Here is a 27813-nt window from a genome sequence, read left to right as displayed (position 1 = left end):
GGTTGCAGTAAGAAGTTTAACTGCATTGGAGACTGTTAGAAAACAACCTTACTTCTCACTGGGATCGTGACCTCAAACGATAATTTCAAGTCTCATTTCATGCAACATGTTTGTAATTTCAAAAATAGGGTCCCACTGAAAAACAACAACGACAACACACAAATAAAGTAGGATATGCTTTACAGTGTGGCAACATTGTGATGGACAAGTTGCTGTGCCTCAACTGTGCCAGAGCCCAGCGTCCTTGTTCAGACTCGCTTCGTGCTTATGTCCTGTTAAATGCTAATGCCAAGCTTGAGCGTTCAAAACACGAGTTCTCAAAACAGTGATGTGGGTCGAACCACTTTTATTTGATTGGTTAGTTGAAGAAGGTACAAGCAGTTAAATTCACCAAGTGGAGAAAGTGGTCAGACAGGTGAGTGGTATTGGCAGGCTGAACGCCCAATTTACAGGTGAAGCTGGGCGTCGAGGATGACGGGTAAACCGTGGGGAGATTCTTCTATATCCAGAGTTTGACAGCCAGGGTGCTTAAAGCAAATATTAAATTACAAGTCAGAGCTGGAGAACAATCTGGTGGAGAATGGACGTGAGAGTCGGTCATTAAATCAACAGCAGTATGAGAAACGAGGAAAAGGTGCGACTGATGAAGCCCGAAGACTGAGCAAAGAAGACCTCAGAACCAGCTCCACCTGTAGGTGAGAAAAGGAGAGATGAGAGAGAAAGCACAGACAGTGTAGGCTGGTAGAGAGAGGAAGAAAGGGGGGTAGAAAAAGACAGTCTGCCCAGACCATGACATGCCTGCTCAAGACCTCCAGGCTACCCTTACCTCCCTGCATGCAGTATTCATAGACTATAAAATATGGAAGTAGCTATTATGGTTTTGAAATTCCTGTGAAAAGCCTCGAGAAGCATTTTTGGCTTTTTGAAACCACTTATCACCATGCTATAATGATCATATGTATTTATGTTTGTATGTTCTCTAGCTCCTCCTAGACGAGTGGACCGCTCTCAGTGAAACATAAACATTGCTTAGGGCTCTGTGAGTGGCAACATCTATATGGAGTATATAAATATTTTATTCAAGTCCCATAATCATATGAATTAGGGAAAAGGGAATGTCATAGAAAGGAATGGTGTGTCACTATAATAAATAAATAGATAGGATGATAATATCATGATTTTAGTTTATGTATGTTTGTATGTTCCTCATCTGTTACCCACTGGGTTTAGCTAATAAAACACACAATATATAGAACAAAACACTCATTAGAAATTCATAGATTCAGATCAGATTAGATTTAAGGTTATAGATTAAGTGACAGGTGGGGTCATGTTCTCATAGACTACCCAACCTGACTTATTTTTGCATCGACAGGAATCGTCCCCTTTTGTAGAAAACGATAGAAAAAGTTTGGGATCATGACTTTTTTTTCTCTCTCAGAATTCAGATTATTGCTCAGATTTATGACGTTACCATTAATAACAGGAATAATTTGATGTTTTTTTATAACCTTTTTGTGAGAATTCTGAGATTATTCTCAGATTTTTAGAATTTGATTTTGATTTTAAATTCTGAATTTTTTTTCTCGTAAATCTGCTTGGAATTCTCACTAATCTCTCTAATCTCATCACTTTGCCCCTTGAATTCTTTTTTTTTCGCAGAATTCTCACTATTTTACTTGGAATTCTGCCTAATTCTCAGAATTAAGTTTCTCCTCGTTTCTCCTTGGAGAGAATTTCCTTTTCTTTTTTTAATCCCAGAATTCAATTTTTTCTCAGGAATTTCACTTTTTCTCTGAATTCTCATTATTTTACTTGTAATTCTTACTAAATTCTCAGAATTTTGCTCCATGTTTTTCTCAGACTTCTGATTTTCTCATCATAAATCTGACTGTCAAAATTCTAAAAGTCAAATTTAAAGAGAATAAAGTTAGAATTCTGGGTGTTGATGGTTGTGGATCAGAATTTCAGAATATTGAGATTAATATTTTAAAGGTCAAGATTCCAAGGATAGTCAGAATTCTGAGCGAGTTTACCTTATCTTTTAATTTACTTGTGCCTTATTTACAGTGGTTTGCGAAAGTATTCGGCCCCCTTGAACTTTCCCACATTTTGTCACATTACAGCCACAAACATGAATCAATTTTATTGGAATTCCACGTGAAAGACCGATACAAAGTGGTGTACACGTGAGAAGTGGAACGAAAATCATACATGATTCCAAACATTTTTTACAAATAAATAACTGCAAAGTGGGGTGTGCGTAATTATTCAGCCCCCTTTGGTCTGAGTGCAGACAGTTGCCCATAGACATTGCCTGATGAGTGCTAATGACTAAATAGAGTGCACCTGTGTGTAATCTAATGTCAGTACAAATACAGCTGCTCTATGACGTGTCAGAGGTTGTCTAAGAGAAATTTGGGAGCAACGACAGCATGAAGTCCAAAGAACACACCAGACAGGTCAGGGATAAAGTTATTGAGAAACCTAAAGCAGGCTTAGGCTACAAAAAGATTTCCCAACCTTGAAAATCCCACGGAGCACTGTTCAATCAATCATTCAGAAATGAAAGGAGTATGGCACAAGTATAAACCTACCAAGACAAGGCCGTCCACCTAAACTCACAGGCCGAACAAGGAGAGCGCTGATCGGAAATGCAGCCAAGAGGCCCATGGTGACTCTGGACGAGCTGCAGAGATCTAAAGCTCAGGTGGGGGAATCTGTCCATAGGACAACTATTAGTCGTGCACTGATCTAAATCCAAACGAGAATCTGTGGCAAGATCTGAAAAAAGATCTGAAAACTGCTGTTCACAAAGGCTGTCCATCTAATCTGACTGAGCTGGAGCTGTTTTGCAAAGAAGAATGGGCAAAGATTTCAGTCTCTAGATGTGCAAAGCTGGTAGAGACAGACCCTAAAAGACTGGCAGCTGTAACTGCAGCAAAAGGTGGTTCTACAAAGTATTGACTCAGGGGGCTGAATAATTACGCACACCCCACTTTTCAGTTATTTATTTGTAAAAATAAATAACCGAATCATGTATGATTTTCTCACATGTACACCACTTTGTGTTGCTCTTTCACGTGGAATTCCAATAAAACTGATTCATGTTTGTGGCTGTAATGTGACAAAATGTGGAAAAGTTCAAGGGGGCCGAATACTTTTGCAAGCCACTATATTTAAAACAAAATCACTATAATTTCTGAAGAGTGCACAGAGCACTTATCCAGTTTAAAATAATATCTTGTATTGTATACAGTTACATACTTTTGCCATGGAAAAAATAGAATTTCTGTAAGTTTAGCAGCTTATTGATCAGTGTATACATGGGTATGTATGTGTGTATACACGTGTGTACATGTGACGATGTACTGCAATAAACGAGCACATAAAATAGGGCATCCCTTCCTAAACCACTTATCAGCACACACACAGATATGCTCCAGTGGGATCTTTTCTTCCTGCTTCCTGTTGCTCAATAATTCAGTCGGTCCAGAGTGGAGGCTATAGTTTCCAACCATGAGAAGATGTGTTCGAGTGTGTATCCGCACGAACAGATGGGGCCATTAGTATCAATGCTGTTTTTGACGGCATTTAGCTTGTAAGTGCACGTATTGATTTTACGAGCTTATTGACGTCCATTTTTCCATTTGTACAGTAAACAGCGGATAAAAGCGAGAAAGAAAAAAAAGGAGAGGGAAACTGCTGGCTTTTGAAGCATGTGGTCCCCCTCACTCTCTGTCCCAGTAATGGCTTATTGAATTAGGACAGCAAATATTTTTAGTCGCCACCACCGGCTGTGAGAAAACGTAGCCTGAATTACAGTAAATGGTAAACTTGCTGTCTGTTGACACGTTTCATGTGAGACTGGGATGCACACACACACACATGCACACAAAGCGAAGAAACCTCTGCTGGCTGTAGTAAGCACCCAGTTTCCTCCCTTAGTCCATCATTGCATCAGGGCCTTTGATGTGCCTCAGTGCTTGGCCGAGAGTCCCCATCAGCTAAGAGTTTATCTGCTGGGCTTGCAGCTCGCTGGTTTGAAGCTGTTGGCCTTGCATATGTTGAAGATGAGAAATTAGGAGCGATTACACTAAGAAAGATGGGGAACGGGGGTGAGTATGGGGAAGGCTCGAAGAGCAAAAAAGAAAGAAAAAGACTTAAGAGAGGGAGTGAGTATTTCAGATAATTTCCCATGTAGGGGATATTAGCAAGCTTGTGGGTGCATTTATTTCAGAAAGTGCCTCTCCGTGCATTTAAAATTCAAAGCTACAAAAGCACTGAGAAGAGTTATAAATATCTACCAATCATCTGAAAACTTAAAACTACTGATAACTGAAGAAAATAACAGTGATTATCTCATTATAGTGCAAGGTTACGCTGGGATATATTGGATCCTGGCATCCATGCGGATGTTAATTTGTCACTTGCCACCCCTGCACAATAGCAGCGATCTCCCCAGCAATGCAAAAACTGCTCAGGAACAGCTCAAGGAACCCAGCAAAGAGACCAGGATGTTCAACCAGAATACCAAATCCACATATTTAAACTGGATTGAGCATCCGTTGGATTATATCTAACAATGCTTTACCTGTGAAACCACAGAATTCAAATGATCTGCTGTCAACGTCTTGGTTCCCCTCCCCCCGTCCAAACCTTACAGACCACACAAGATGGGACCTTGGCAAAATTAAGCAGGTGGTTTTTTAAATGTTGTGCCTGATTAGTGCATTTTTCCCTATTCTCTTAGTTGTTTTCCCCATGACAACAGGCTAATTTTCTTATCCAACAAAGCCTCCTTTCTCTTCATTGAACTAATTGTTATCTTGAGACGGCCACTGACAAGGCGATGGCAGCGGCGGTGGAAAGAAATGTGCAAACACACTGGAAGATGATGGTTCTTCATGTCTGGCAAACACCACTCAGGAGTCAGATTAATTCAAAACATAAACATGACTGTTTTTAGCGGCGCTGAATTCTCCTACAGTCCACAAACATGATTCATGGAGGTCCTGGTGGATCTTTAATCTTTCTGTAAATGTTCAACTAGCTGCCTTCCATTTCCAGGTACAACCTCTAGCATCCATTTTCTTCCATTTATCCAATTCTAATTTGTTTTCATTTTATTTTGAAACTTCTATTCTATCATGCATTTTTTCCATAAAGTTGTGTCCATATTCATTTTATAGTCATTTCAGGCTGTATTATCAGGATAATTATGAACAGTGTGAGTACAGTTGTTTGGAAAACGTACCTTCTTTGTCTGCATGTATGTTGTTTTCTCACATACAATTTCCTGGTTTTGCAGTCAAATCTTCTCATATGCTGTGTGGGCATTATGACATCAATGGAGGCAAAGAGGGGAAACAGCAGCACAGGGACCTGTGTCTGCAGACAGAGGGTCAAGTATTATTGTGTAAAACCATAAGACCCTGCAGGGAAAATTCACAACTTATGATAATGGAACATATGAATATGACTAGCTTGACTGGACACTTTATGTGACACCGTGTAAATTATGAATACAAACAGTATACAATACAATAATCTAAAAATTGTTTACAGCCAATATTTATTTGATAACAGTGCAGATAACAGAGCCAGTACGTGAACATATCAAATATTGAGTTAACAGTATTTGTTAATCTTCAGGATAAGTGGTGCCTACACAGATGTAAAGCTGGCTTTTCCTCTATCCTACAAACCCAACCTAACCATGACCATAACCACAACATTCCCCTGATCCTGAAAAAAAAAAACAACCACCTAATTTGTTGGTGAACCTTCATCGGAGGGGGGATTGACAATCACACACAATAGAGAGATGCACACTCTGCGTAAACTCCTAAAATCCCAAATTCGTGCAAGTTTGGGATTGCCCTGGAATACCATAGGTGCGATATTAAATGAGTACACCTACTATCTGAACTGTTGCAGTATAATGATTCCCATATTCCAAACACGGTCTCTCTCTTCCTCTCTCGCGCGCGCTCTCTCTCTCTCTCTCCACTGTGCGGCGGTTTGATGGGTCGGTCGGTGAAGCTGCTTCTTGGCTCCTGAGCTCCGAGAGAGAGATAAGCCGGCTGCAGAGGTAAGGGACGGGGAGAAGGGGGAGAGGCTGGAGCAGAGCGAATACGAGTGGCGGTATTATTAGTGGTGAAAGATGCATAAAAGAAAACTGAAATGTTGTTGCGTGCGCTTTTAACGCTCCTACTGGTAAAGCCTCTGTTATTTGTCATTGCAGCGGTGTTCTCAGTTTGCTGTGCTTGAGGTGTTGCTTGGCTGTTGTTGGAGTAATTAATATTTCGGAGGGTGACACGGAGGATGCAGTTTTTCCCACCTGGGATTAAAGAGACCTCAGGTGATCTCTCGGGGACACTTTGAAATCAATTTGCGCGTTTTCGTCCTCTGTGCATCTGTTGGGATGCGCACGGAAATTTGTGAGGAAGATAGTGAGAGAGGTGTGGTGTGTGTGTGTGTGTGTGTGTGTGTAGGGTAAAGTACGCGCGTAAAAATGCGTGCTGCTGGTTGTTGCGGACTGTGTCGTGTAAATTAGGCTGCAGAGTGCTGGGTGTGTGTGCTGGGGGGTGAAGCGGTTCTGAGAGGATAGAGAGACCACAGAAAGAGGTCGGAGTGAGACCGAGAGAGAGATCTATGTCACTGTTGGTATGCAGACATGCACGACCATCATCCAGCAAACTTAAGCTCTCCCCACATTAAGACAGATGACGATTTGAGCCCGGTTCTGGCTATTAAGCAGTGATACTGATATTTATATTAATGCTGCATAATTACACGTTATCTTGATTTAGTTATCTGTGGACTGTCAGAGCATTGTTTACCTGATTGACTTCATGGTCAAATGTGGATGCACAAGTTTTGACGTCCCCATCATGCAAAAATTTGTTTGCATGATGGGGATTTTGAAGAAAATCAAAGATCTTTAAAGGTCGAGGATGAACTGAAAAAGATAAACAAGTGCCAGCTTTGGCCTTATCGGCCAGCACCAGTGGCTTATATCAGTAAAACGCTTGTGACTGATTTGTCGCAGCCTCACAAAGCATAGAAGTTTTTATATTGTGACCAGGTACTCACTCCTACATTGTTCTAAAAATAAATTCCCAAGTGATAGAAGATTTTGGACGAGGCTCTGGCCTTTCTTTGTGGGGTTTGCATGTTCTCTCGGAGCCTCCAAGATCTTTCTGCCTACAGTCCAGTGACGGGTTAAATGGTGATTCTAAAGTTGATCCTAGCTGTGGATTTGGGGCTTAATAGTCTAGCCTAGCTTTGTTGTAGCTGCTGAACTCTTATCAAGCACGATCCAGCACTTATATGACCCCCAGTTAGGTTAGCAGTTAAGAAACTGCTGCTCAATGTTACTGAGACCTTGGAACCAACTTTTAATCAACTGCATGGGCAGGTGCTCGATTTCATACAGCTATGGGAATGGAGCTGAAAACACCTGAATTCAGAGATTAAGAGGTGTGGCACAATACTTTATTAGATTCATTTCAATGAACGCTACACTGTAATTTCACCGTTAAAGGTCATTCAGTCTCAAATCACTGTGGGCTCTCTGCTCGCCTATCTCCAATTTGGCTAAAAATTTTATGTCCAAAGTTTGTAGCTTTTTATATAAAATACATTTTTTTAATATTACCTGCTTTTTTCACACTTTGAAAATCTGAGACAATCCTTGAACATGAATATCTAACAAAAAAAAGTGGGAAAAAAAGAACGAGTGAGCAGAAAATGTTCTAAAAAATGTGAAGATTTGTGTTGGAATGACCCAGTTGGCAGCTGGATTTACAGTAATTAAGAATACTGTGCTTTAAGCTTTATGACATCATATTGTCGGTAGTGTGGATGAGATTTTCCGATCATATTAGTGCTACTACAGTAATATAAAGAGGAACAGTATTAGAACATAAACAGTTTATTACCCTAAAATTACCTGTGGGTGTCCTCCTCTGTGTACTCTGAATTCAGATTCCTGTTATTGTTAAAACTCTGTTTGCAGCTTGGTATTCACTTCTTGCCTCACAAGGTTACAGTATTCCTGACCTGCTCAAAATTGTATCAACCACCCAAGGTGAAGACTGGCGAATTTCTATGGTAGTCTCACTCATTGCTGTCTAAACCTCAGCACAGCTTTCTGCTACACAAAACCTGGTAACTAGATCACACGTGAAAAAACAATCAAGGATTTGAACTTGAATTTACATGATCACACAAGAAAAAGATACAGTACTGTACCATTAATATACAGAAGCTCTTAATATGTTTCGTATCTTAAACAAGATGTGAATGAACCATTACTGTGTGATATATGCTGTTAAATGCAGTCTGCCTGATAAACCACACACACAACTCCACACATTTGACTCTTTATAAGGTTGAATGGCTTCTAAACTGGTGGTGTCCCTTATATTTGTAGCCAGGCTTTTGTGTAAAATAGCCAGACATCCTCATGCAGCCCTCCCTGGGGTGGTTTTCGATGGAAGGTGAAGCAAACGCTGGGTGTGCGTTGCACTGTGGAGGGTCCAGAGGGAAAAGGATAGCGCAGACTTTAGACACAGCAAGAGATCTCACACACCGCATCCACTTCCTGTCATCGCAGCGTGTTAAATAAATGTTCACCTCTAAATGTAATCAGAATAATTTAGAGTATTAATCTGCGACAAGTATAAAAATAAATGTCATGCGTTTCTTTCAGTCATTTAATTTCCTGAAACCTGGGGCCTATTTTTATTTTATTTTATTTTTTTCTTCTTCAGTGACTTCAAATTACATCACAACACTTTCACTGTTGTTATTCCTTTGTAGTGCAAAAGAGGAGCGAGCACAAATGTTTTGACTGATGCCTTCCTCAGTGTTCATTTTCTTGCAATCGAGTATCATTTCTGTGGCAGCGCTTGATTTGTTCCAATTATGTAGAGCTGAACGCTGAGCTGGTGAAGACATCAGCTGAAATTCAAGCGTGCTTGTTAGTCTTTTGCATTTAAGAAGAAGAAAGATAAAGCTTAAGTGAAGTTTAAAAAACTGTGCTTCACTTGTAATTGTACGTAGCTAACACGAGCGGCGAACAAACAAAGGACTCTACACCTACAGGCTCTCACGAAGACATCACAGCACATCGATTGAAGCCTCGTAAACACCACAGGAAGGAGTTTCCTGAGCTGGCGGTTCTGAAGGAGTTTGAGGGCTTAACATAGGAAGATTTAAATTCTTCTGTAAAAACATGTTGTTTGCGTTTCATAAAATGAGACGCGTGTGGTCCCTTTATATCTTCTTCATCCTCACGTTCATCTAATTTTGGATAAATAGATTAGGCATTACATCAGAGGCTTTCAAGGTGACCAAAGCTGACTCTGGAAGTTCTTTAAAGCAATTAGGCCAACTAAAGCATCTCTATCAACAGGGGTGAGGCTCCTCTGTGAACCATTAATTAAATAACTGTGCGATAGAGGATGATCTCATGTGAATGTTCAACCTGAACATTTCATTTCTTTGCAAAATCCAGAGTTAGAGCGAATGTTGGAGGTATTGATCCCAGCCTACGCAACTTTACGACATTCCAGGAGCAGGATGGAAAGAAGATGGGAGTTTAAACTTGAGCAGTTCAGAGAAACAAACCAGGCATCACTTCTAAGCATTGACTGCTGGTTTGGAGTAGCAGTTAAGCAGACGGTGTCCCTGTCTTTTCTTCAGCACCAGAAAGCTCGTGGACACATGGACACTTTGTGCAGTATATCCTCTCACACATTCAGACACACACAAACAGCTGGTTAATGAGAGCGTCGACTTAAAAAGGACATTAAATTCACTTCAGATGACACAAAACTGCCATTTACTCTTAACCCAGTCAAAACCACTTTCTTAACTTTAGTTCGATTCTTATTATTTAATGTTTAGCTTGCTTGCACGGAAGAAGATGTGCTACCACTATGTGTCTTTGTAAACGGCTTTATGAGTAATACATGAACTAAATATAATACACAACCTAGGTGCACCTGTTTCTGAGATAAGCTAAGCTACACTAGCCTCTGGCTGAAGCTTCGCAGTTTCCATATAGATATGAGAGTGGTATTGATCTTGTCTTCAGATCTGTGGATGTTTCCCAACATGCCAAACCCAATCATCCTACAACCAATCATGCTCAAGTCTGCTCTCATTTTGCTTCCTTTCTCTTTTCACTCTTTGGGCATGAAGCAGAAATTGCTTTGTGGAAGTTCTTTAACTTCTAATTTTGCTTCAGAATACGAGATTATGCACGATCGAAATAGCATATCAACACATGATGCTCACGATGATGATACTGCGGATGCAGGCACCCACACTGATTCTGTGTCAAATTTCAGCTCTGATACCTTTATTCTTTCAGCTGAAAACATGCTTACACGGTTAATATTTACAAATTGATTAAATTAGATCAATTTGATTTTTTTTCCTACAGCAGGGGTGTCAAACATGAGGCCCGGGACTAGAATTGGCCCAGCAATGACTCCAGTCTGAGCCTGTGGACAGTTTTAGAAAATGTGACTTCACTTTTAACTGTATTTTCAAGTTTTGCTAGTTTTCCTCTGCCCATTCATACTGCACCAAAGTAAATAAGCAATAGATAAAGATTTAAATGACTAAAAACACTGTTTCTTACAGTGAATTCCCAGGTAAAGAAAAAAGAACTTAATTTTGCTCTCCTTCTCACCATTCATGCTAGCTTTTGGGAACTACACATGTGAACTAAATTTCCCATGTACACATGGTTTATGAAGCACAGGTGGACACTATTAACTCATTCACTGCCATTGACGTCTATAGCCGTCAATTGCAGTGAATGAGTCAATGGGTTTAACTCATTCACTGCCAATGGCTGGCAGTGAATGAGTTAAAAACTCTTTGCCAACATTTGGCTGAAGTTCTAGGAAGACATTTTGCTTTGATAACCTGCATCAGGCCTTCATTCACGTTTCAGTTCTTTATATTTAGTGGTGAGTGTGATGGTCTTTTTTTTAAAGATTTTACTGAGTGGAAACACAAAGTGGAAAATACAGCTTTTCTCTGAGCAGAATCATCTTCCAGTCATACACCTAAAGTCTATAATTTCTTCCACAAATATTTTCTCAGATAAATGTTTCCAGGAAAACTCCATCTCACTGAGATTATGTGCAAACTCTTCTGGTTTGCATTGCAAAAGAAATGAATAAATTAAACTGAAATGAAATAATGGAGTGTGTTTCCATTATCATGAGTGCATATTTGGCAGCTTCCAGGTATATTGTTGTAAGGATTCAGTTATCTCCAACACAAGGAAGAGCTTGCTATCATAACATTTCCTATAGATTAGATTTGTTTTGCATTTTCATTGCGCGGTTTGCAACCAGACTCATTTAATCGAGTGCAGAATTGTTTAGATTTCCAGGCCTGTGTAACGTTATTTTGCACATTCACTGTGTTGCAACCAGCAAAGAGACTAGCTGTCTGCAGATGAATCAGTCAGAAGCTATTATTTCTTTTACAATGGACTAAATGGAAAGGCATCTGGTCCCAGTTACGTTTGGGATAAAATCTTCTGGCACTGATGCGCACAGAGGAAAAGAGGATGCATAGATGGAGCCCTCATATAGAAACCAGGGTGTCAAGTGTGTTTCATTTCTCTTTCCAGCTGTTTGCCCCCTATCTGACTTTGAACCTTCTCCTTCTTGCACCTAATCTCAGCTCAAGTGTCACACAACAATATTTTGACAGCTGTCAGAAGAGCACAGACAGGTCTGAGTAATGGGATGTCACAAGTGTGTGTGTGTGTGTGTGTGTGGAGTCGCATATATTGCATGTATTGTGCATGATTCGGTGATCGGTTGTTCTGTAGTAAATTAAAGGGCAATTTTATGGGGTTTAAAATCAACCTTTAACCTGCTGCAATTTGTTTCTGTACTTTGTGAGTGGTTTATTGGAATAATGTGCAATCATTTTTGCAACAGTCTCCATGTCCGCCTTCGCTACACCCATGAATCTTATCTGTGCTCTTCCTCTTTTACTCCTGCCTGGCAACTCCATCTTCAGCATCCTCCAAAGAGTTTCCACGCCGCTCGACCTGAGTTGTCCCTCTGATATACTCATTTCTAATCCTGTCCATTTTGGTCACATGTAACACAATTCATCTTCAACTCTGTCACCTCCAGCACGGCCTCCTGTCTTTTTGTCACTACTGCTGTCTCCAAACTCTACATCATAGCAGGCCCCACTACCATCTTGTAAACCTTCCCTTTCACTCTTGCTGCTATCCTTCTGCTTCTCTGAATGGAAATGAACGTGCAAATTAGTTTTCAAAATGAGATATTCATCTGACTGATTTTCATCATTTGAATTAATTCATGCACATGATGCCTCATTTTAACTGAAGAAACAAATTTTTATTCCCCTTGTAAAACAAGACATCACATCCTCTGTGGGAAAAAAGCAAGTGACGCTCTTATATGCCAGGAAATATGATGTCCCACAAACTGAAATGATTGACTGGAATAATCAAGCAAAAACAGAATGTATTTTATTCTCCTTTAACTTCAGTCTCATATGACGGGTCTGAAGGGAGTAGCGTAGAAGGGATAACAGAGAAAAGTAGGAGAATTGATGACGCCTCCATTGCATCCATCCTGTGGCTGCTGATAGAAAACCAGAAAATAGAGAGACATGGGAGACTGGAGCCCAATGCTCAGTTCTATGGTCCAATTTATCACTTTGTTTCTCACTCTCTTTCTTTCCCTAGACTCTGGAGACAGCACAGTTGGAAATAAAGAAGAGAAGACAAAGAAGAGAGGATAATTTAACACACGGGGAAGGCGACTGTAAGGGAGAGATGGCTGAGGCACAGCAGCAGCAGCAGCAACAGCAGGAGGAAGGAGGGGAGAAGGAGAAGGAAGAGGAGCAGCAGCAGTCGAGCCCCGTGGAGAAGTCTGAACCTGACGAAGGGGCTGAAGAACCGAAGGAGATCGCCCAGACGACCCCGTCTCGACCTCTGCTCTCCACGAGGTCCATGAGCATCGTGGACCCAGATGATGACACGCCCAACATGATTGTTTACAGAAAGGTAAGAGCAAGTATAATCTCCAGCATCTTTTTGCTGACTCACAGTGGTTTGTGGTTTTGTTTGACAAATTTTAACCGGTTGCTGCTGGTGGTGCTGCAGACTTGAGAGAGTAGGACGGGGAATGCTTTTTAAGCGCTTCAGTGCAAAATGATTTTTTGGCTTTGCTGTCTGTCAAACTCGAAAGTAAGTTTGAATAAAAAATAAAGCGAACATTCAGCTGATCTGTGAGAGTTTTGGAGCAAATTTTATTATTTTCAGGTGATTCTGAGATTTTTACATTTGGCTGGAATCAGTGAGGCCAGTTCTGAAACTAGCTTTATTCTTTTTACATGTATTACATGTATGCATCTTTTACATGTATTTTAAATGGAGGAAGCCAGAGTATCAGCATAAACTCCAACAGGACAAAATTACTTTCTTTTTGATGTCTGTGTCATCACAGATGGAGATTTACTGTATAGGTGGTATAATTATAGGTGTGATTTTAACCCAAAGCTTTAGAGGTTTATTGTTATTCCTCTACAGTAGTTACTTTATGCCACACAGAGCTGATTAAAAGACAAATGAATGTATTTCAAAGGCAGTCTTGCTCTCTCTTCTAAATGAATATGAGCTGTGACCGCATTACTTACCAGCAGGCAGCTGGTGCACACATTTAACTAATTATCATGCATAATTAGGATGCTACATACTAAAATTGAAGTTAATTCCTATTGGCTGGTGATGCAGCAATTTCCTCTTGGAGCTGCTGGAGTCATATGTATTTGAAGAGCTGCTGCTCTGATATATGACACTAGAAATGAAGGCTCCTGCTGCGAACTGAGATGGAAAGTTTTTGGACAGGTGGTGAAAAAAGTGAGAGATTGTTTTTCATGAACAAGCTTGCAGTATGTTTCTTTTGATCAGAAAAGACACACATCAAATTTATGGAGAGGATAGTTTCAGAAATAGCAGGACATCTTTGTGAGAAATGGGGTTTTAAAAGAAGTGTGAAGTGAAGAGACTACATAAGACATCAGCTGAGCCACCACTGCAAGTTGACAACTGCATTAAGTACCATAGATAAATAAAGAATAGTGGAAAAAAACACTAACTCCTAAATGCTGCTACTACTGCACATTCACCCAGTGTATATACTATATATATATATATATATATATATATATATATATATATATATATATATATATATATATATATATATATATGTATATATATATGTATGTATATATATATATATATATATATGTATATATATATATATATATATATATATATATATATATATATATATATATATATAATGTTCTTCCTCTACACCCCCCCCCCAATTTTTGCACATGTCGAGGAGCGTGTCAGGCTACATTTCACTGTGTGTTATACTTGTATAACTATGCATGTGACAAATAAAGAACCTTGAACCTTGAACCTTGAATGCTAGCTGTCTAGAAGCAGCACACCACAAATGAAACTGTCCATGACAAGTTAATGCCAAAATGTTGTACTGTCAGCCCAACCTGAATGAAAGACAAGGGGGAAGGAGATGAATTTACTCTGAGGGCAATCTCGCCTCCTGTGCCAAATGAACGTGTCAGTATTGTTTACCAGCAGGCAGCTAGTGCACATTTTTACTTATTTATCGTGACCACGGAAGTGTGGCTCTATAGGGATGAGGAGATGAAAAAGATGAGAAGAGAGTGATGGAAAATGATCTCTACTAGCCATAGCGTGTCTGTAATGCAAAAATTAATGGGTGAAATTGGCTGAAATAATTTCTCTCTGTCAGTAAGCACTAAATTCTGTGATCAGAGATGTGAAGGATATTTAAGGAAAGAAATCACTTAAATGGAACAAAGTTATGTAGGCTAAAAGATCTTTAAAAAAATCAACACACCATGTCAAGATCTAAGAAACAAAGTCACTGACATGTATCAGGAAAGGGTTACGAATCCATTTCTAAGGTTAGGGGACTTGAAACAGTGGAAACCTTACCAGGAATGGCTGGCCTACATCGACAACTCATCCAGAAACAACATCTAAAGAACTGCAGACCTCATTTGAGGTCAGATTTCATGATTCAACAATAAGAAAAAGACCAGGCAAAAATGGCATCCAAGAGTTCCAAGGTGAAAACTACCGCTCACCCAAAAGAACACAAAGATCTCACATTTGCCAAGAAATATCTCGATATACCCCCAAGACTTTTGTTGTTGAACTTTTTGAAAGGTTTGAGTCCCGCGGTAGGTGGCATAAAACTAAACAGCATTTCATAAAAAACATTATCATCAGTCAAACGTGGTGGTGTGATGGTCTGGGACTGCTTTGCTGTTTCAGCACCAGGACGAGTTGCCTTACACGATGGAACCATGAATTCTGCTCTCTTTCAAAAAATCTTGAAAGACAGTACCTGAGCATCAGTTCATGTCCTGAAGCTTAAGCACATTTGGGTTTTACAGCAAGATCATGACCTGAAACACAAAAGCAAGTCCACCTCTAAATGGAAAAAATCAAGCAACTAAAGAAACAAACAAACAATAAAACCCAAATGAAAAAACAACAACCAGGTTTTGGAGCGATCTTGGCTGGACTCAAATCAAACATGAATTTTATGCTTGAAAACCCTCAGACATGGTTGAATTCCAATAATTCTCAAAGAAAAGTGGGACAAAATTCCTCCAGAGCCATGTAGAGTTGTTCCTAGTAATTGCAAATGTTTGACTGCAGTAGGTTTGGATTTGTTTAATCTGAAACATTCAACAAAAGCAAAACAAATATACAAAAAAAGGAACTTAAGAAGGAAGGAAATACTTTTTCACAGCACTGTACATGCAGACAAATGTAAACATGCAGATGACTGCACAATATGTGTTCACCACCAGAAAAGAAAACAGTGGTATCATCAGGAAACAGGCCATAGCTGGATATTGTTTTAGACACTACAGTTGGGTAGGTCTGAGTTCTTGCTGTAGGCTATTTAAGAAGAATGGTTTATTGATTTATCCAAGATGCTAAGAAAGTTGGGTTTGAATATCTGTATGAAGGGTCTATGGATGATTTGATGCAGGAGGATATCTACAGTATAGATTTTGTCCCGATTTGGATGAATGGAACTGAAGACGCACGTGTCTTAATATCCTGAAACTGGATAATGAGATTGCATTGTCTGATACAACTCACTCTGAGTGTCTTATTGTTATATAATAATTATATAATAAAGTATTTACTGGTGATGTTGATGAAGGATCTATAAATGGATATTTCCTGCTAAGAAAAATAATTTTAGTGAGATGAACCTATGTGTATCGATCAGTCTGTGTATTGATTTATGTATTTTGATTCATCTGACCTACACATTCACCCTCTGTTCTCAGCTGCTTTTTCATTGGATCATTTCTGTGCGGTGCTTTTTAAGTGTATTTGAACCTTCTTTTCTTTTTTTAAACAATTCTTCTTATCTTTCCACGATGACAAGAACAACAATGAGACAGAAAAATCTGAATGTTGATAAGTGGTAGGACTGATGAACTCATGGTAGACTATTTCAGTATCTGTAGTCCATCTGGCTTTGGAAATGTCATTTATCTAAAGATGCTGGAGGTGGAGCTGGAATCGCAGGACTCCAATTGCCAGTAAATGAATAAATAAACGAGTTCCTGATGCAGGATAGAGACGAGAGTTTACAGATAGAAAAAGAAGCTGTGTGGAGAGATTAAAAAACAAGGAAGTAGAAAATAACAGATGGTATAAGTGTCACAGACCCAGTTCCAGGGACTCAGGGATGGTGAGCAGTGTGGACTATTATTATTGTATTGGATGTATGTTTGCTGCACTGTGCTCTTGTGTTCCATGCTGGTGTGTGTATGTGTGTGTGTCTGCGGGTGTGGCTGGACAGCCACCTGCAGGCCTGATGGGTGTGGCCCTGCCAGCTGCTGATCACGCCTAGGTTCTCACACACCTGCTTCTGATCAAGCTCCTCGGGGGAGCTACTTAACAGAGCGATGGAGCTTCCTCCGGCGCAGGATCGTTGAGTTAGACTCCATGAGGAGAGCGGAACACAGTACGGCAGGACGCACGGAATACCAGCACTTAGGAGAAGGCACAACACAGGAGTTGAGGGAGCACATTGGAGATTTATTGTGTGTGGTACATTACCCCACTGTAAATAAACGCACTGTTCATTGCACTTAGTCCAGCATTTGGGTCCTTTCTCCAACATCCCCACGGCTTGCCCTGGCAGACCGTGACAATAAAAGTGCAAAAATAGTTTGATAGCAAAGAAAAACAGTAGGCAAAGGGTAAGGAAAAGATAACAGAAAAAATACCAAAAAATATGAATCTGTAGAGTTAAAATGTATCTGAGCAGCAGCCTTACACATGTTAGTTGAAGATAAGAACACCTGTCATCTAATATAATTTCTCCAGCAAAGAAGTCATAGTATCACCAAGATATATTTTAAAACCTGCGTTCATCGGAGTGTGACTGTGTGTGAATGTTTATTAGTTTGCACTTGAGTTTAGAAGTGCTTGTGAATGGGTGAATGAGGCATGTTGTATAGAGCGTGGGGAGACTAGAAAACACTATATAAGAATTAGTCCATTTTCCAAATCATAATATCCTCAGCTAAATTTGAAGTATCTTTTACCGTGGTTGAACCAAAAAAGCGTTTTGTGGAAAAAACAAAAAAAGACAGTCAGGAGAGGTTTTTATTTATCAAAAACATTTCTTCAATTTTTCAGATTCAGTTCAAAAAATCCTGAGAAATAGTGAGGTAGTTGTTGAAGGATGGCAATTAAACTACAAAATGACACGCACTCAGCAGCCTTACTTTTATGAATAACATAACCAGCTGACAAGCAGCTGAGTTGAATCCTCCATTGCAATGAGACAGATTGCAGATGGGTCACAGATAAGTTGATTGGCACAGACTGACTGCAACTGAAATTTATTGACAGACTGTCTGTGTTTATGAATTATATGGTAGTTATGTACAGACCTTCACCAACCTGATCAAATTCAATGCAACCACCAATACGTAGAGAGGTGGTCGTTCTATTTCTACTGTAGTATGACTGAATCATTAGAAGTATTACAGAAGAACTAGGCCACCTGGCAGGTGTGCTTTCTAATGACAAATAGATCAATTGTGTACAGTAGTTAAGTAAATTCATTTTTTAATAGTTCTAATGAGGAATGTCATGACAAAATTATATTTTTCATCATCATGTTTTTAAAGACAATGTTTGGCGTCCATTTAGAGAGCTGGTTGTGACTTGTTGTGTGTTGTGTTGTGGTGTCGGTGTCTTCACTGGCTGCTGTGAAGAAGATGAAACAGACTAATGCACTTACAACCAGCTACATGGGCTGCATTGCATTTATATGCAGACAAAAGCTACTTCAAAATGCCATTCCAATGAGTTATAGCTTTCACAGTCTCTCTGCATTACAACACTTGCTTATAAGCTGACCTACTGATTTACAATATTGGCCATTACGCAAAAGGTTGCTTTGTGATTAAATATGTATTCCCAGGACTGCATTCCCATTAGTCTTTTTAGATGAGTCACCAATCATGATGCATGCAAATTGTGCTTCAAATTCACCGTTTCCAAAGCTCTGAGACCCAAACTATCGAACCACTTCAAATTAATGGTGAAGTTTCTCCTTTTTTTGTCTTATAGATAATTAACTTCCAATTTTATACACTGACTTTTTCCTGCAAGACGATTTTAGTGCTTGGAGAGTTAAATGCGGGTAGAACATGAGAGCTGATACTGGGTCAGTGTTTGAAGAGTAATTAGGATGAGAAGTGATGCCTCTCGCCCACAGGGACCCATTCATCTGCTAGAAAGATGGTGTATGACTTTATTCCATGTCTTCTTCTTTTTTACCCCTCCCCTCACTTTCTTATTCTATCATCTTAATGTCTGCTGTTCTAATTGATTCCTAATCACTTTAATGAATTCTCCCTCTATTTATTTTTAATTCTTTTATCCTATTTGGTTTAAAATCATAAATCTATGCGTACAATAGATGTTTGTCTAAGAAACTGAACATTACTCCCCCTCTCCCCACTAGATTATTTTTTGTTGTCACCATCCAATGCGCGCGCGCGCGCGCACACACACACACACACACACACACACACACACACACACACACACACACACACACACACACACACACAATGGTGTTGACAAGAGTGGAGGGTGTTGACTGACCTTTTCACCAGCATGAATTCAAACCTGTCAGCCAGCATCTGCTCAGAAACACTGTGTGTGTGTGTGTGTGTGTGTGTGTGTGTGTGTGTGTGTGTGTGTGTGAGAGAGAGAGAGAGAGAGAGAGAGAGAGAGAGTGATAAGAAAAGATGGTAGGAAGTGGGATACAGAGCATTTGTGCATGCTGCAGTTTGGGTGTGTCCTTGTGTGTTTGTAGAGCTGTTATTTTAGTGTAACACACCTTTTCCCACCCCCACCCCCCACGTCTTTAATTTCCAGTCTGACATTAGCAGCTGTTGAAGTGCAGACCTGTTTACTTAACAGGCTGTTTATACAGATGCATTTTTCCCATATTCATCTGGGCCGCTGGAACATGCTTTAAAAGAGAGCTCAGAGGTTGAAAAGCCACCATGAAGCTACTGTTTGAAGAGGTGCATTGATTCAAAAACCATGTTTTTTTAAATGATGGGCCGTTTGTTTATCTGTATGTAATCCTACTGAGAAACACGCTGTGATAAAACTCTTAATATTCACCAGGTTCCTAGCATTATGGCACGAGTTAGGTTCCATCCATTGTTTCAATTTCAATTTTTTTTTTTTTTACAGATTTTTTTCTGCATATGCAAATATAAATTAAATGTAATATTTTAACAAAAATCAGGTTTTTTTTAATGTACAGCCATCCTATGATGAAGTGTTCATTTTTGAGTCTCTCAACTGTTTTCAGCTCTTGCCACAGAACTCAGTCAGAGGCCAAAACATCTCATGATTTCAATGATGCAGACACTACTTTGGGAAATTGCATCACCCGTCTCCTCCCAGGGCCTCCCCTCAAAAGCTAGATATTTCAGCGACTACCTAAAGCTCTATTTGGAGCACCTTCCTCCTGACAAATCCTGATGTTTTTGACCTCATAATGTGCTTTAAAGCAGCTCAGCTGAGAGATTAGAGGAATCAATATCAGTAGTGAACCATATATCGTAACCACAAAGACAATAAATCCCCATGTGTTAATGTAAACCCTTTCTCCATATGCATCATCAGCTCTCTTAATGGAGAAAATATTGAACACAACCAATGAACTGTCAACAATGACTTACTGTAAGAGGAGCAATAAATACCAGAACAATCACTCCATTTAAGATCCCCTGCATCCTATGGCAATTTAAAGGTATAGTCGGTTGGGTTTTTAAAAAATATTAATTTAATAGAAAAACAATATTATAGACATAAATGCACATAGATTACTGTAAAATTATGTCTTCCAACAAGTGATGCATTCTTATAAACTACGAATTGAGATATGTAAAATGTGGAAGCTGCGATGTTGCCCTGGCAACTTAAATACGGTAGCTAAAATTGCTGTTCTGTCTAATTGTGTGCTAGAAACCAGCCACATATGTACTATAACAAAGGTTGAGGAGAAGAGAACTCCTCTGCACATTTCATACCCAAGCTATGAGGGATCATACCTATGTTTTATCTATGTTTTTAAAAACACGTAGGAAGGACACAACAAGACAGCCATTTGAATAAAACGTCATCCTCTTCCCCCACACGAGCCTTACTTCCTAAACTGAAGTCGGGGCTCTATCTCATGAAAACTTGCATAAGCCAACTTATTGTCAGGAGATTAGACATACAACCCTCCCCTCTCCGGACAACTGGCAATGAGGCGGCTAAATAACAACAACGGCAGCAAGTTATAAGCTAAGAATATGCTAATGATAGGCTCAAGTGTTCGTTAGAAAAAACCCAAATCACACTTTCCCATTGATAAACAGTTTGATTCCATTCTCACGTTGTATAGGAATTTATTCGGCAAGTGTCTGAATCGAAAAATGTTAGATACACTTCAAAGAAAGTTTCAGTAATGCTGGCTAACGGAGGCTAACAGTGGCTAACGGAGGCTAACAGAGGCTAACACTGGCTAACGGAGGCTAACAGAGGCTAATGGTGGCTAACAGTAGATAACAGAGACGGACAGCAAAAACACCAGCACTTACTAACACGAAGGTTTAGGATAATCTCAACAACTCACCTCAGTATTGCTGTCATTGGTCAGAAATGTGTTTCGCTGACTCATTGTCTCATATCAAACCTCTTTCACAAAGTTTTCTAGCTTTCTTCAGGGTAAATAGACATGGACACACATTGACAGCGGACTGACAGCCTACACTCACAACAGATGAACCCAGAATAGGGAGTTTTTTGTCCTACAGTGGCTACCATAGGTAGAATTACGCACTTGAATTGTTAAAGCTAAGAAAACGGAATTCAGTTATCTGCAATCTGCAATATACTGACATCTAGTGGTGAGATTTTACACACTGTGACTTTAATACATTTTCTCTTGCAGAAGCAATAATTTAATCTTAAATCTTTATAAATAAAGATTTAAATGTTAACTTTTGAAAATAACATATTTTATGCAGACATTGGGCATCAAACTACTGTCAGCTAAGCTTCATTAGACTTTTATTGCTTTCCCAACAAGATCCTTATTCTTGAACCACTTCAGCGTAATGCCCATGTGCCACAGAGCTGGCACTTACTGCTCTCTGTTTAGAAATGGCTGAGTTCAGGGCCTATGGGAGAGGCTGCCACAAAACATTTGCTGCCATGTGGATGAAACATAAGCAATAGCAGTAATAAGTGGCTGTTTGAAAAGAAAAGTTAACCCAATCTTCTGGTGTTCAACGTTCAGATCTCAAGCCTTTCACAGCAGAGTCCCCCCCCCCCCCCCCCCCCCCCCCACACACACACACACACCACCACCTAATTTAAGAAAAGGAGTATTTTTGTTGTTTAGTTGTACAGCCCCAGCAGGATGTTGTGCTCATTTTGTTGTTGTTTTGATGTGCCAAACGCCTTGACGAAGGGTTCAGAGCACATCAAAGAAGCGCCAAGAAGAAAATAAAATGTTAATATGCAAATTTTCAGGTATATGCTTACTTTTTCTTTAATGTGAGCACCCTCATCCATTTGAGTCTACGGTGCAGCTTTTAAACTAATAAACGAGTTCTTCTTTTTCTCCTCCATGTATCCTCTGACGGTGCAGGCAAATCACAACAACAGTTTAAGTAGATTAACTGATTTATTAAAACTCCTATAAACAACATCCCAATTTAATTGCATGCATTTTTTTCAAATGTCCATGCAGCAATAAAAACAATTCAGTGTGATTTAACATTACTATTTAGGAGTTAATAACTATATTGTCTGTTTATAGTGTGAAACGCAGACTGCACAAGGTGATGACTTATTTTATGCCTTTGAGCCCCTTTATGAACCATAAAATTCCAGTCATGCCTAGTCACCGCTGTCCAGCGCATATTTATTAGGCAATTTCACATGGCAAAGATATTCACTGGTGAGCAAGAGTATGAATCATAGCTGAACCTGTGCATAGCTCTCTGTTGAACTCCAATTGCATCACGGCATCCAAGCAGATACTGTGGATCAACATTCTCACTTTGGTCATGTTCAATTATTTTTAGATTTTCAATATGACTTTCTCAGTTTTCATTTATCTTGCTCAAGCATTTAGCAGTGTATTGAATGGTTTGGATGTTAATAATGTGGACAAGCACACAAATATAATTTATCTGTATGACACAAAAATTTAGAAGTATTGCAGGCATGAAATGTGTAACTGTAAAGACTTCCACTGTTGTTGTTCTCATCTAAGCCTTTTTCTGTGAGAAATGCAACTGTGTGTGTGGTGTTGTGTGTTCATGCATGCCTGCTCGTAGGTTTGTGTGCTCCCGCTTGTCACTTAGCAAATGACTAAGCGCGTCTAATCACAGCGCAGCCGCCCGCAGATATCTGAAGAGAGTTCATAATAACAGAGCAGGTAGAGAACAGCAGGCTAATCAAATCAAGGTGGCAGGGAGAGGCTAATTGGGACAGTTTAAATTGCAAATTTTAAAGTGACAAGGTGATCACTCATCACTTTTTTAATTTTCCATTTTTACTTGTTGCCACAATCCTGTGAACTTGGAGCATTTCACTCACTTGGAGGGCAGCGAAACTATCTGAAAAATACAACACGGGCATATATGATCGAATATTTTGTTTACACATCCAGGCACAAAGTACCGTAACAGTAACTGTTACAATTTAATTGTACAGGGAAACGCGTCTCTTTACCCTGCATATGGCAGTTAACTTTGAAACTTGAAACCATCACTTTTTTCCTGTTTGATTCATTTCATGAGCTGGTATCTAATGCTTTTCTGTCCCATAACTGAACACTTCTTAACACTTCAAGCCGTGCAGCGATTGAATGCTGATTGGTTGATGAATAGGCTGAAATGGGGAAGGGAGAAATGTGGAGCCAGACAGTGGCTGCCATGGACACTGATGTTTCACTTCAGCTCTTTCTGTGTTATACCTTTGTTGTTCTCCACGGCTGACTGATGGACACACAATATAAGAAAAAGAGCATCCCCCAGACTGCTTTTGTACCATGTGTTGAACATTCCCACCCTATGGCAACAGATGCTCTTTGCAGGTAGACAGACAGAGATGAATCTTCCCCTGACCTGTCAACAGACTGCCCATGCACTAACACCACTGAACTATAATTTCCCCATTACATGGCAAGATAAGGGAATGTTTATACTGATGCGACTAACTGGCTAATAAAACATAGATAACACTAAAGACTCATAGGAAAAGGTACAAAGGCAAGAAGTAAAAATGGGGGAAAAAGTAAAAATGGAAAGAAAATTCTGAAAAAAATCCCAAATCATGAGAATCATGTATTTGGGGTCATTTACGGAACAATAATGGACTAAGGCCCAAAAGAACGGTCGACAACTCCCCTGCAACCTCCAGTCAGACAGTTTTCAGGTAGCTGCTGGAGAATCTGTTGAATCGCAGGAACTGCAACACAAAACCTTTAATTGCTAGAGGATTGCCACAGTTGCCTGCAGCTTGCATGGAAGATGCCGAATCGTCTGCAAACAGCCACCATTTAGTATCGCCGCTGCACTGGAATTTGAAAGAAAATGCAATCCAAACTGGAAACGGCAACAAAAATAGAGAAGCTTGTCTTCAAAGTAAAAGTTGTGCTAACGCTAAAACAAGCACATCTCAAAAGGCACAACTTTTTTTTCAAGGCCAATACCCGTTGTTTCCTGTTTGCATCAGTTGCAGACAATTTCTATGTGTCTTCTTTGAAAACTACCAGTGACCTCAGCAATCTGCCTAAAACCAAAGTAATCAAAAAAAAGGATTTTGGTGCCGCACCCTAACACAACTTTGGAACTAATTTCACATTAATTATTGCCTGCAGCCCCTCGCGACGATGGTTAGCGCAGGGGTCAACTACCAACCTCTAGGCTTGTGTGACTAGGACAATAGCCATTGAATTTACAGCTAGCAATCCAGCAATCACTTGCAACAGGTCGAGTAATACACATTTTTCACCTTTATCTGATGATTGTTGACAGGTCTTTAACCCTGTGTGACTGAGGGTTAAGATAAATTTACATAAGATTCGGTAAGATGATGCCTTGAAAAAGGAAAAGGCAACAGTGCTGAACTTATAATGCTGTTATTGACTTGACCTGTGACCAAATCACTCACCTTTCCATTCATTAGCTGAAGCTAGATGCTATATTTGAAAATGGTGGGCTTTGTTTTGTTACGGTTTCTCTTGGATGGATATGTCCAAAGTGCTATCCCGCTGAGTTTTGTTGTTGTGACATTCTGCACGCACTCTTAAGTTTTGCACTTGTTCTTTTATGTATTTTTCATTTTTTTTATCTTGTAATTTTTGTTTCCCTATTATTCCTTTCTTATTTACTGTATAGCTTTTACTTCCAGCATTCTTTTACTTTTTACTCTTTTAATTTGAATTGCATTGTTTTGGTTTTTCTGAAGCATTTTGTTACCCTTGTTTTTGAAGAGGCAAACTGCTTTAAGGAGTAAAGCCTTCAAGCTAGTTCTCAAGCTGCACTGCGTCATACACACTAACATGCTTCATTTTCCTCACTTCACGTACCAAACACACTCTCCCAATTTGGCAGTGTATTTATGCTGCAAAGTTTTCCATCTCTCCCTCTGACATGTCAGTCCTGCTGCTCCCCTGCATGACTGCATACTGTTCCACCACACCGGCGTCCAGCTGTAGCCTCGGGTGGGATAATTACTCATTATTCCCCTCTTTTATATGTATGGGCAGTGATGAACTCAGAGCCTAGACACCAAACTCTAATAAATCAGTCTGACTGAAATAAATATGACAACGTTGTATAGTGCGGCACTGTTGCTGATATAATTGTTTTGCTAGGTTTTGTTGGCGTATGACACAAACCAGATCTGTTAAGTTAAAAGAAAAGTTGAACTGCAGTGCTTTTTCCCCTTGTTTTAGAAATTAATATCTTTACTTGTGACAGGAGGGTTTTTGTTTTTTGTTTTTTACGAGGGGATAAAGTGATCCCTGTTGTTTTCTTCTTGGTAATTATCAAAAGTAAAAGATAAGGGGAACTCGTGACAGCAGGTCTGGCCAGTATTAGCGATAGAATCTGGTTCTGACAGTGAAAAAGTGGCAGCAGTCCTTCAAGGAGCATTCCCTGTGCCGGCAGAAATAATAACATCCTGATTCCCCACTGAGTTCCTGTTTCTCTCACTTCTAATCCAGATTAATCCTCCTCAGTGTGCACTTAACTCCTGCACAGATTCAGTTTTCTTATTCTGTTATTTCTGGCATCAGGAGTGACTCTTTTACCACATCTAAGACAGAACATGAGAGGTTTTGTTTATTTTTAGTCGTAGTCTAAAATATATGACAGTTAATTCTTTGTTTGCCTGTGATTAAAGAGATTGAAGAGTAAAACACTGACTGAGCATTGGATTATTTTTAATTCCCACACAGTTTCACGAGACCTGCTGTGTGCCCATGTATGTTCAAACATCAAAGCATCAGAGCCGGGGAAAAATGGAGTCAACTTTACAAGCAGATGCCCTTGAATGAGTCTGATCTGGACCAGTCTAAACTCCTTGTAAGGCCATTCACTTGTTTACTCCTATCTGGCAGAAAAGAGCCTGTTGGTTTTGTGAGTCTATTGAGGCATCAGTGTATTTGTCATGCTCTGGTTGTGTCGGACAGCAGGTGTCAGATGAACCCACTTGGCCTTGCTTCTTGTCAGCGTTTCCGAATTTCACTGGTTCATATGAATGTAAAGTGACTGCGACCAAATCTCTAGGTGCATATGTGAATATGTAAGCGTGTGTGTTGTGCTGGTTTTGACTTCAGATCAGTGAGTTTCCTGGCTGTTTTAAAGAGACAGATACAGATTGTGTGGCAGTATGTAAACCATGTTTTAAACCACCTCGTCTGAAATTCCACAGTGTAATCGATCAAAGTACATGAACTGAGGTGTTACATTAACGCAGAATTAACACACACTGACTTATTTGTAAGTCAAAACATTTACCTAATATTTCTATCCTCTGTATTACTATTTATTTGACAGCTCTAAAAACACAACTCACCATTAAAGATAAACCCAGTAGACCAGACGCTGTCTGTGATATGTCAGTTCGTCCTGTTTCAGATGTTCATTTGGATGTGTTTGAAGCCAAACAACACAAAATCCCCTACCATAGCTTCATTTATCATCCATCTCCCATTTCCCAGTGAATTTGTTCTGTCATTTTTTATTTATTTCATCAGTATTTTGTGTTATGCTAATCTGCTATCTGTATTTGTATTGAAAATGTGCATTAGGTTAGATGACTCCCCACTGCAGACAAATCTATTTATGGGTAGAGATAAAGTAACCTGAACCTGAATTTGCCAGAGTAATCATTTTTCCTGCTCCCACCATTCAAAGATATATGGAACTTCTAAACACACTGCGTTGCATAGAAAGTGTGTTTTTCGTGAGGGCCATACATTTTTGGACAATGACATACTGTTATTAGTGTAGTGTAGTTTTACTTCCGTACATAATCACATTTCTCAAGAAAGGGGATATTTTCCAATGATGATGTCATTTGTTTGATTTCAAATCAAGAGAGCCTGTTTTTCATCTACTGCAGTCAAACCTGAATGCAGAAAGATCTACTAACCAGCAGCTACTGAAGGTGGCTGCAGTGAAGGCCTAGCAGAGCATCTCAAGGGAGGAAACATTTGCTGATGTCAATGGGTTGTAGACTTCAAGCAGACAATTGTTTATCCAGTTTTTTTTAAAAACAGTCCTTATGATAAAAACCTCTTTTTCCAATTAATTTTGAAGCTCATAAATTGGGTATTGAGTATAAAAATGCCTGTAACCGCTAAATAATTAATGTTCATGAATGTTTATACTTATTTTGTGTGTGTAAAGAGGCAATCACAAAAAGTGTCCTTGTTCAGTAACTTTTAGACCCACCTGTATTCATTTTTCCATCTCAAACAGCTACACGCAGTGGCTACTTTTGGTTTTAAGTATATTTCCCTGAATGTTCTTAGCACTGCTTTTTTTTTTTACTTTATTTTTTGTTTGTTTTAT

The 27813-nt window shown here is 39.5% G+C and overlaps 2 protein-coding genes across 4 annotated transcripts in view; one reads left to right on the top strand and one right to left on the bottom strand.

Moving 5' to 3' along the window:
- Nucleotides 1-339: 339 nt before the first annotated feature.
- LOC146692188 (uncharacterized) lies at nucleotides 340-21581 on the bottom strand. 3 transcript variants are annotated; one of them, XM_085432204.1, is made up of 4 exons: nucleotides 21348-21581; nucleotides 5924-6121; nucleotides 5258-5391; nucleotides 340-689 (listed from the first exon to the last, which is right to left on the bottom strand). In XM_085432204.1, the coding sequence occupies exons 1-4, from the start codon at nucleotides 21390-21392 to the stop codon at nucleotides 674-676; spliced, it is 393 nt and encodes a 130-aa protein (XP_085288330.1). In that variant the 5' UTR covers nucleotides 21393-21581; the 3' UTR covers nucleotides 340-673. The 3 variants fall into 3 exon arrangements, 2 of the variants coding, with proteins under 2 accessions (XP_085288330.1, XP_085288331.1); XM_085432205.1 differs by having other exon boundaries at nucleotides 5924-6086; XR_014915151.1 differs by lacking the exon at nucleotides 5924-6121.
- LOC146692187 (regulator of G protein signaling 6-like) overlaps nucleotides 6034-27813 on the top strand; it is a 105555-nt gene continuing 83775 nt past the window's right edge. Inside the window, exons 1-2 of the mRNA XM_085432203.1 lie at nucleotides 6034-6094; nucleotides 12770-13090. Of these exons, the coding sequence (XP_085288329.1) occupies nucleotides 12860-13090 (231 nt within the window). The 5' untranslated portion in view covers nucleotides 6034-6094; nucleotides 12770-12859. The remainder of the gene's footprint in view (nucleotides 6095-12769; nucleotides 13091-27813) is intronic.

This window comes from Copadichromis virginalis, linkage group LG15 (genome assembly GCF_057382275.1).
Source record: "Copadichromis virginalis isolate Kocher_CV1m ecotype Utaka linkage group LG15, C_Virginalis_male_GT1.1, whole genome shotgun sequence".
In the NCBI taxonomy this organism is placed as follows: domain Eukaryota; kingdom Metazoa; phylum Chordata; class Actinopteri; order Cichliformes; family Cichlidae; genus Copadichromis; species Copadichromis virginalis.
The sequence above is the reverse complement of the archived record's forward strand: the minus strand, read 5'-3'. Positions and strand labels throughout refer to the sequence as shown.

Excerpts from the sequence above, each read along its gene's own strand:
- LOC146692188 (XM_085432204.1), bottom strand. The coding sequence starts at position 21,392 with ATGAGTCAGCGAAACACATTTCTGACCAATGACAGCAATACTGAG. Across the intron at positions 6,122-21,347 it reads CCAATGACAGCAATACTGAG|CCTCTCCCCCTTCTCCCCGT; the intron begins GTGAGTTGTTGA and ends GCTCTGCTCCAG. Across the intron at positions 5,392-5,923 it reads ATACTGCAACAGTTCAGATA|ACACAGGTCCCTGTGCTGCT; the intron begins GTAGGTGTACTC and ends CTCTGTCTGCAG.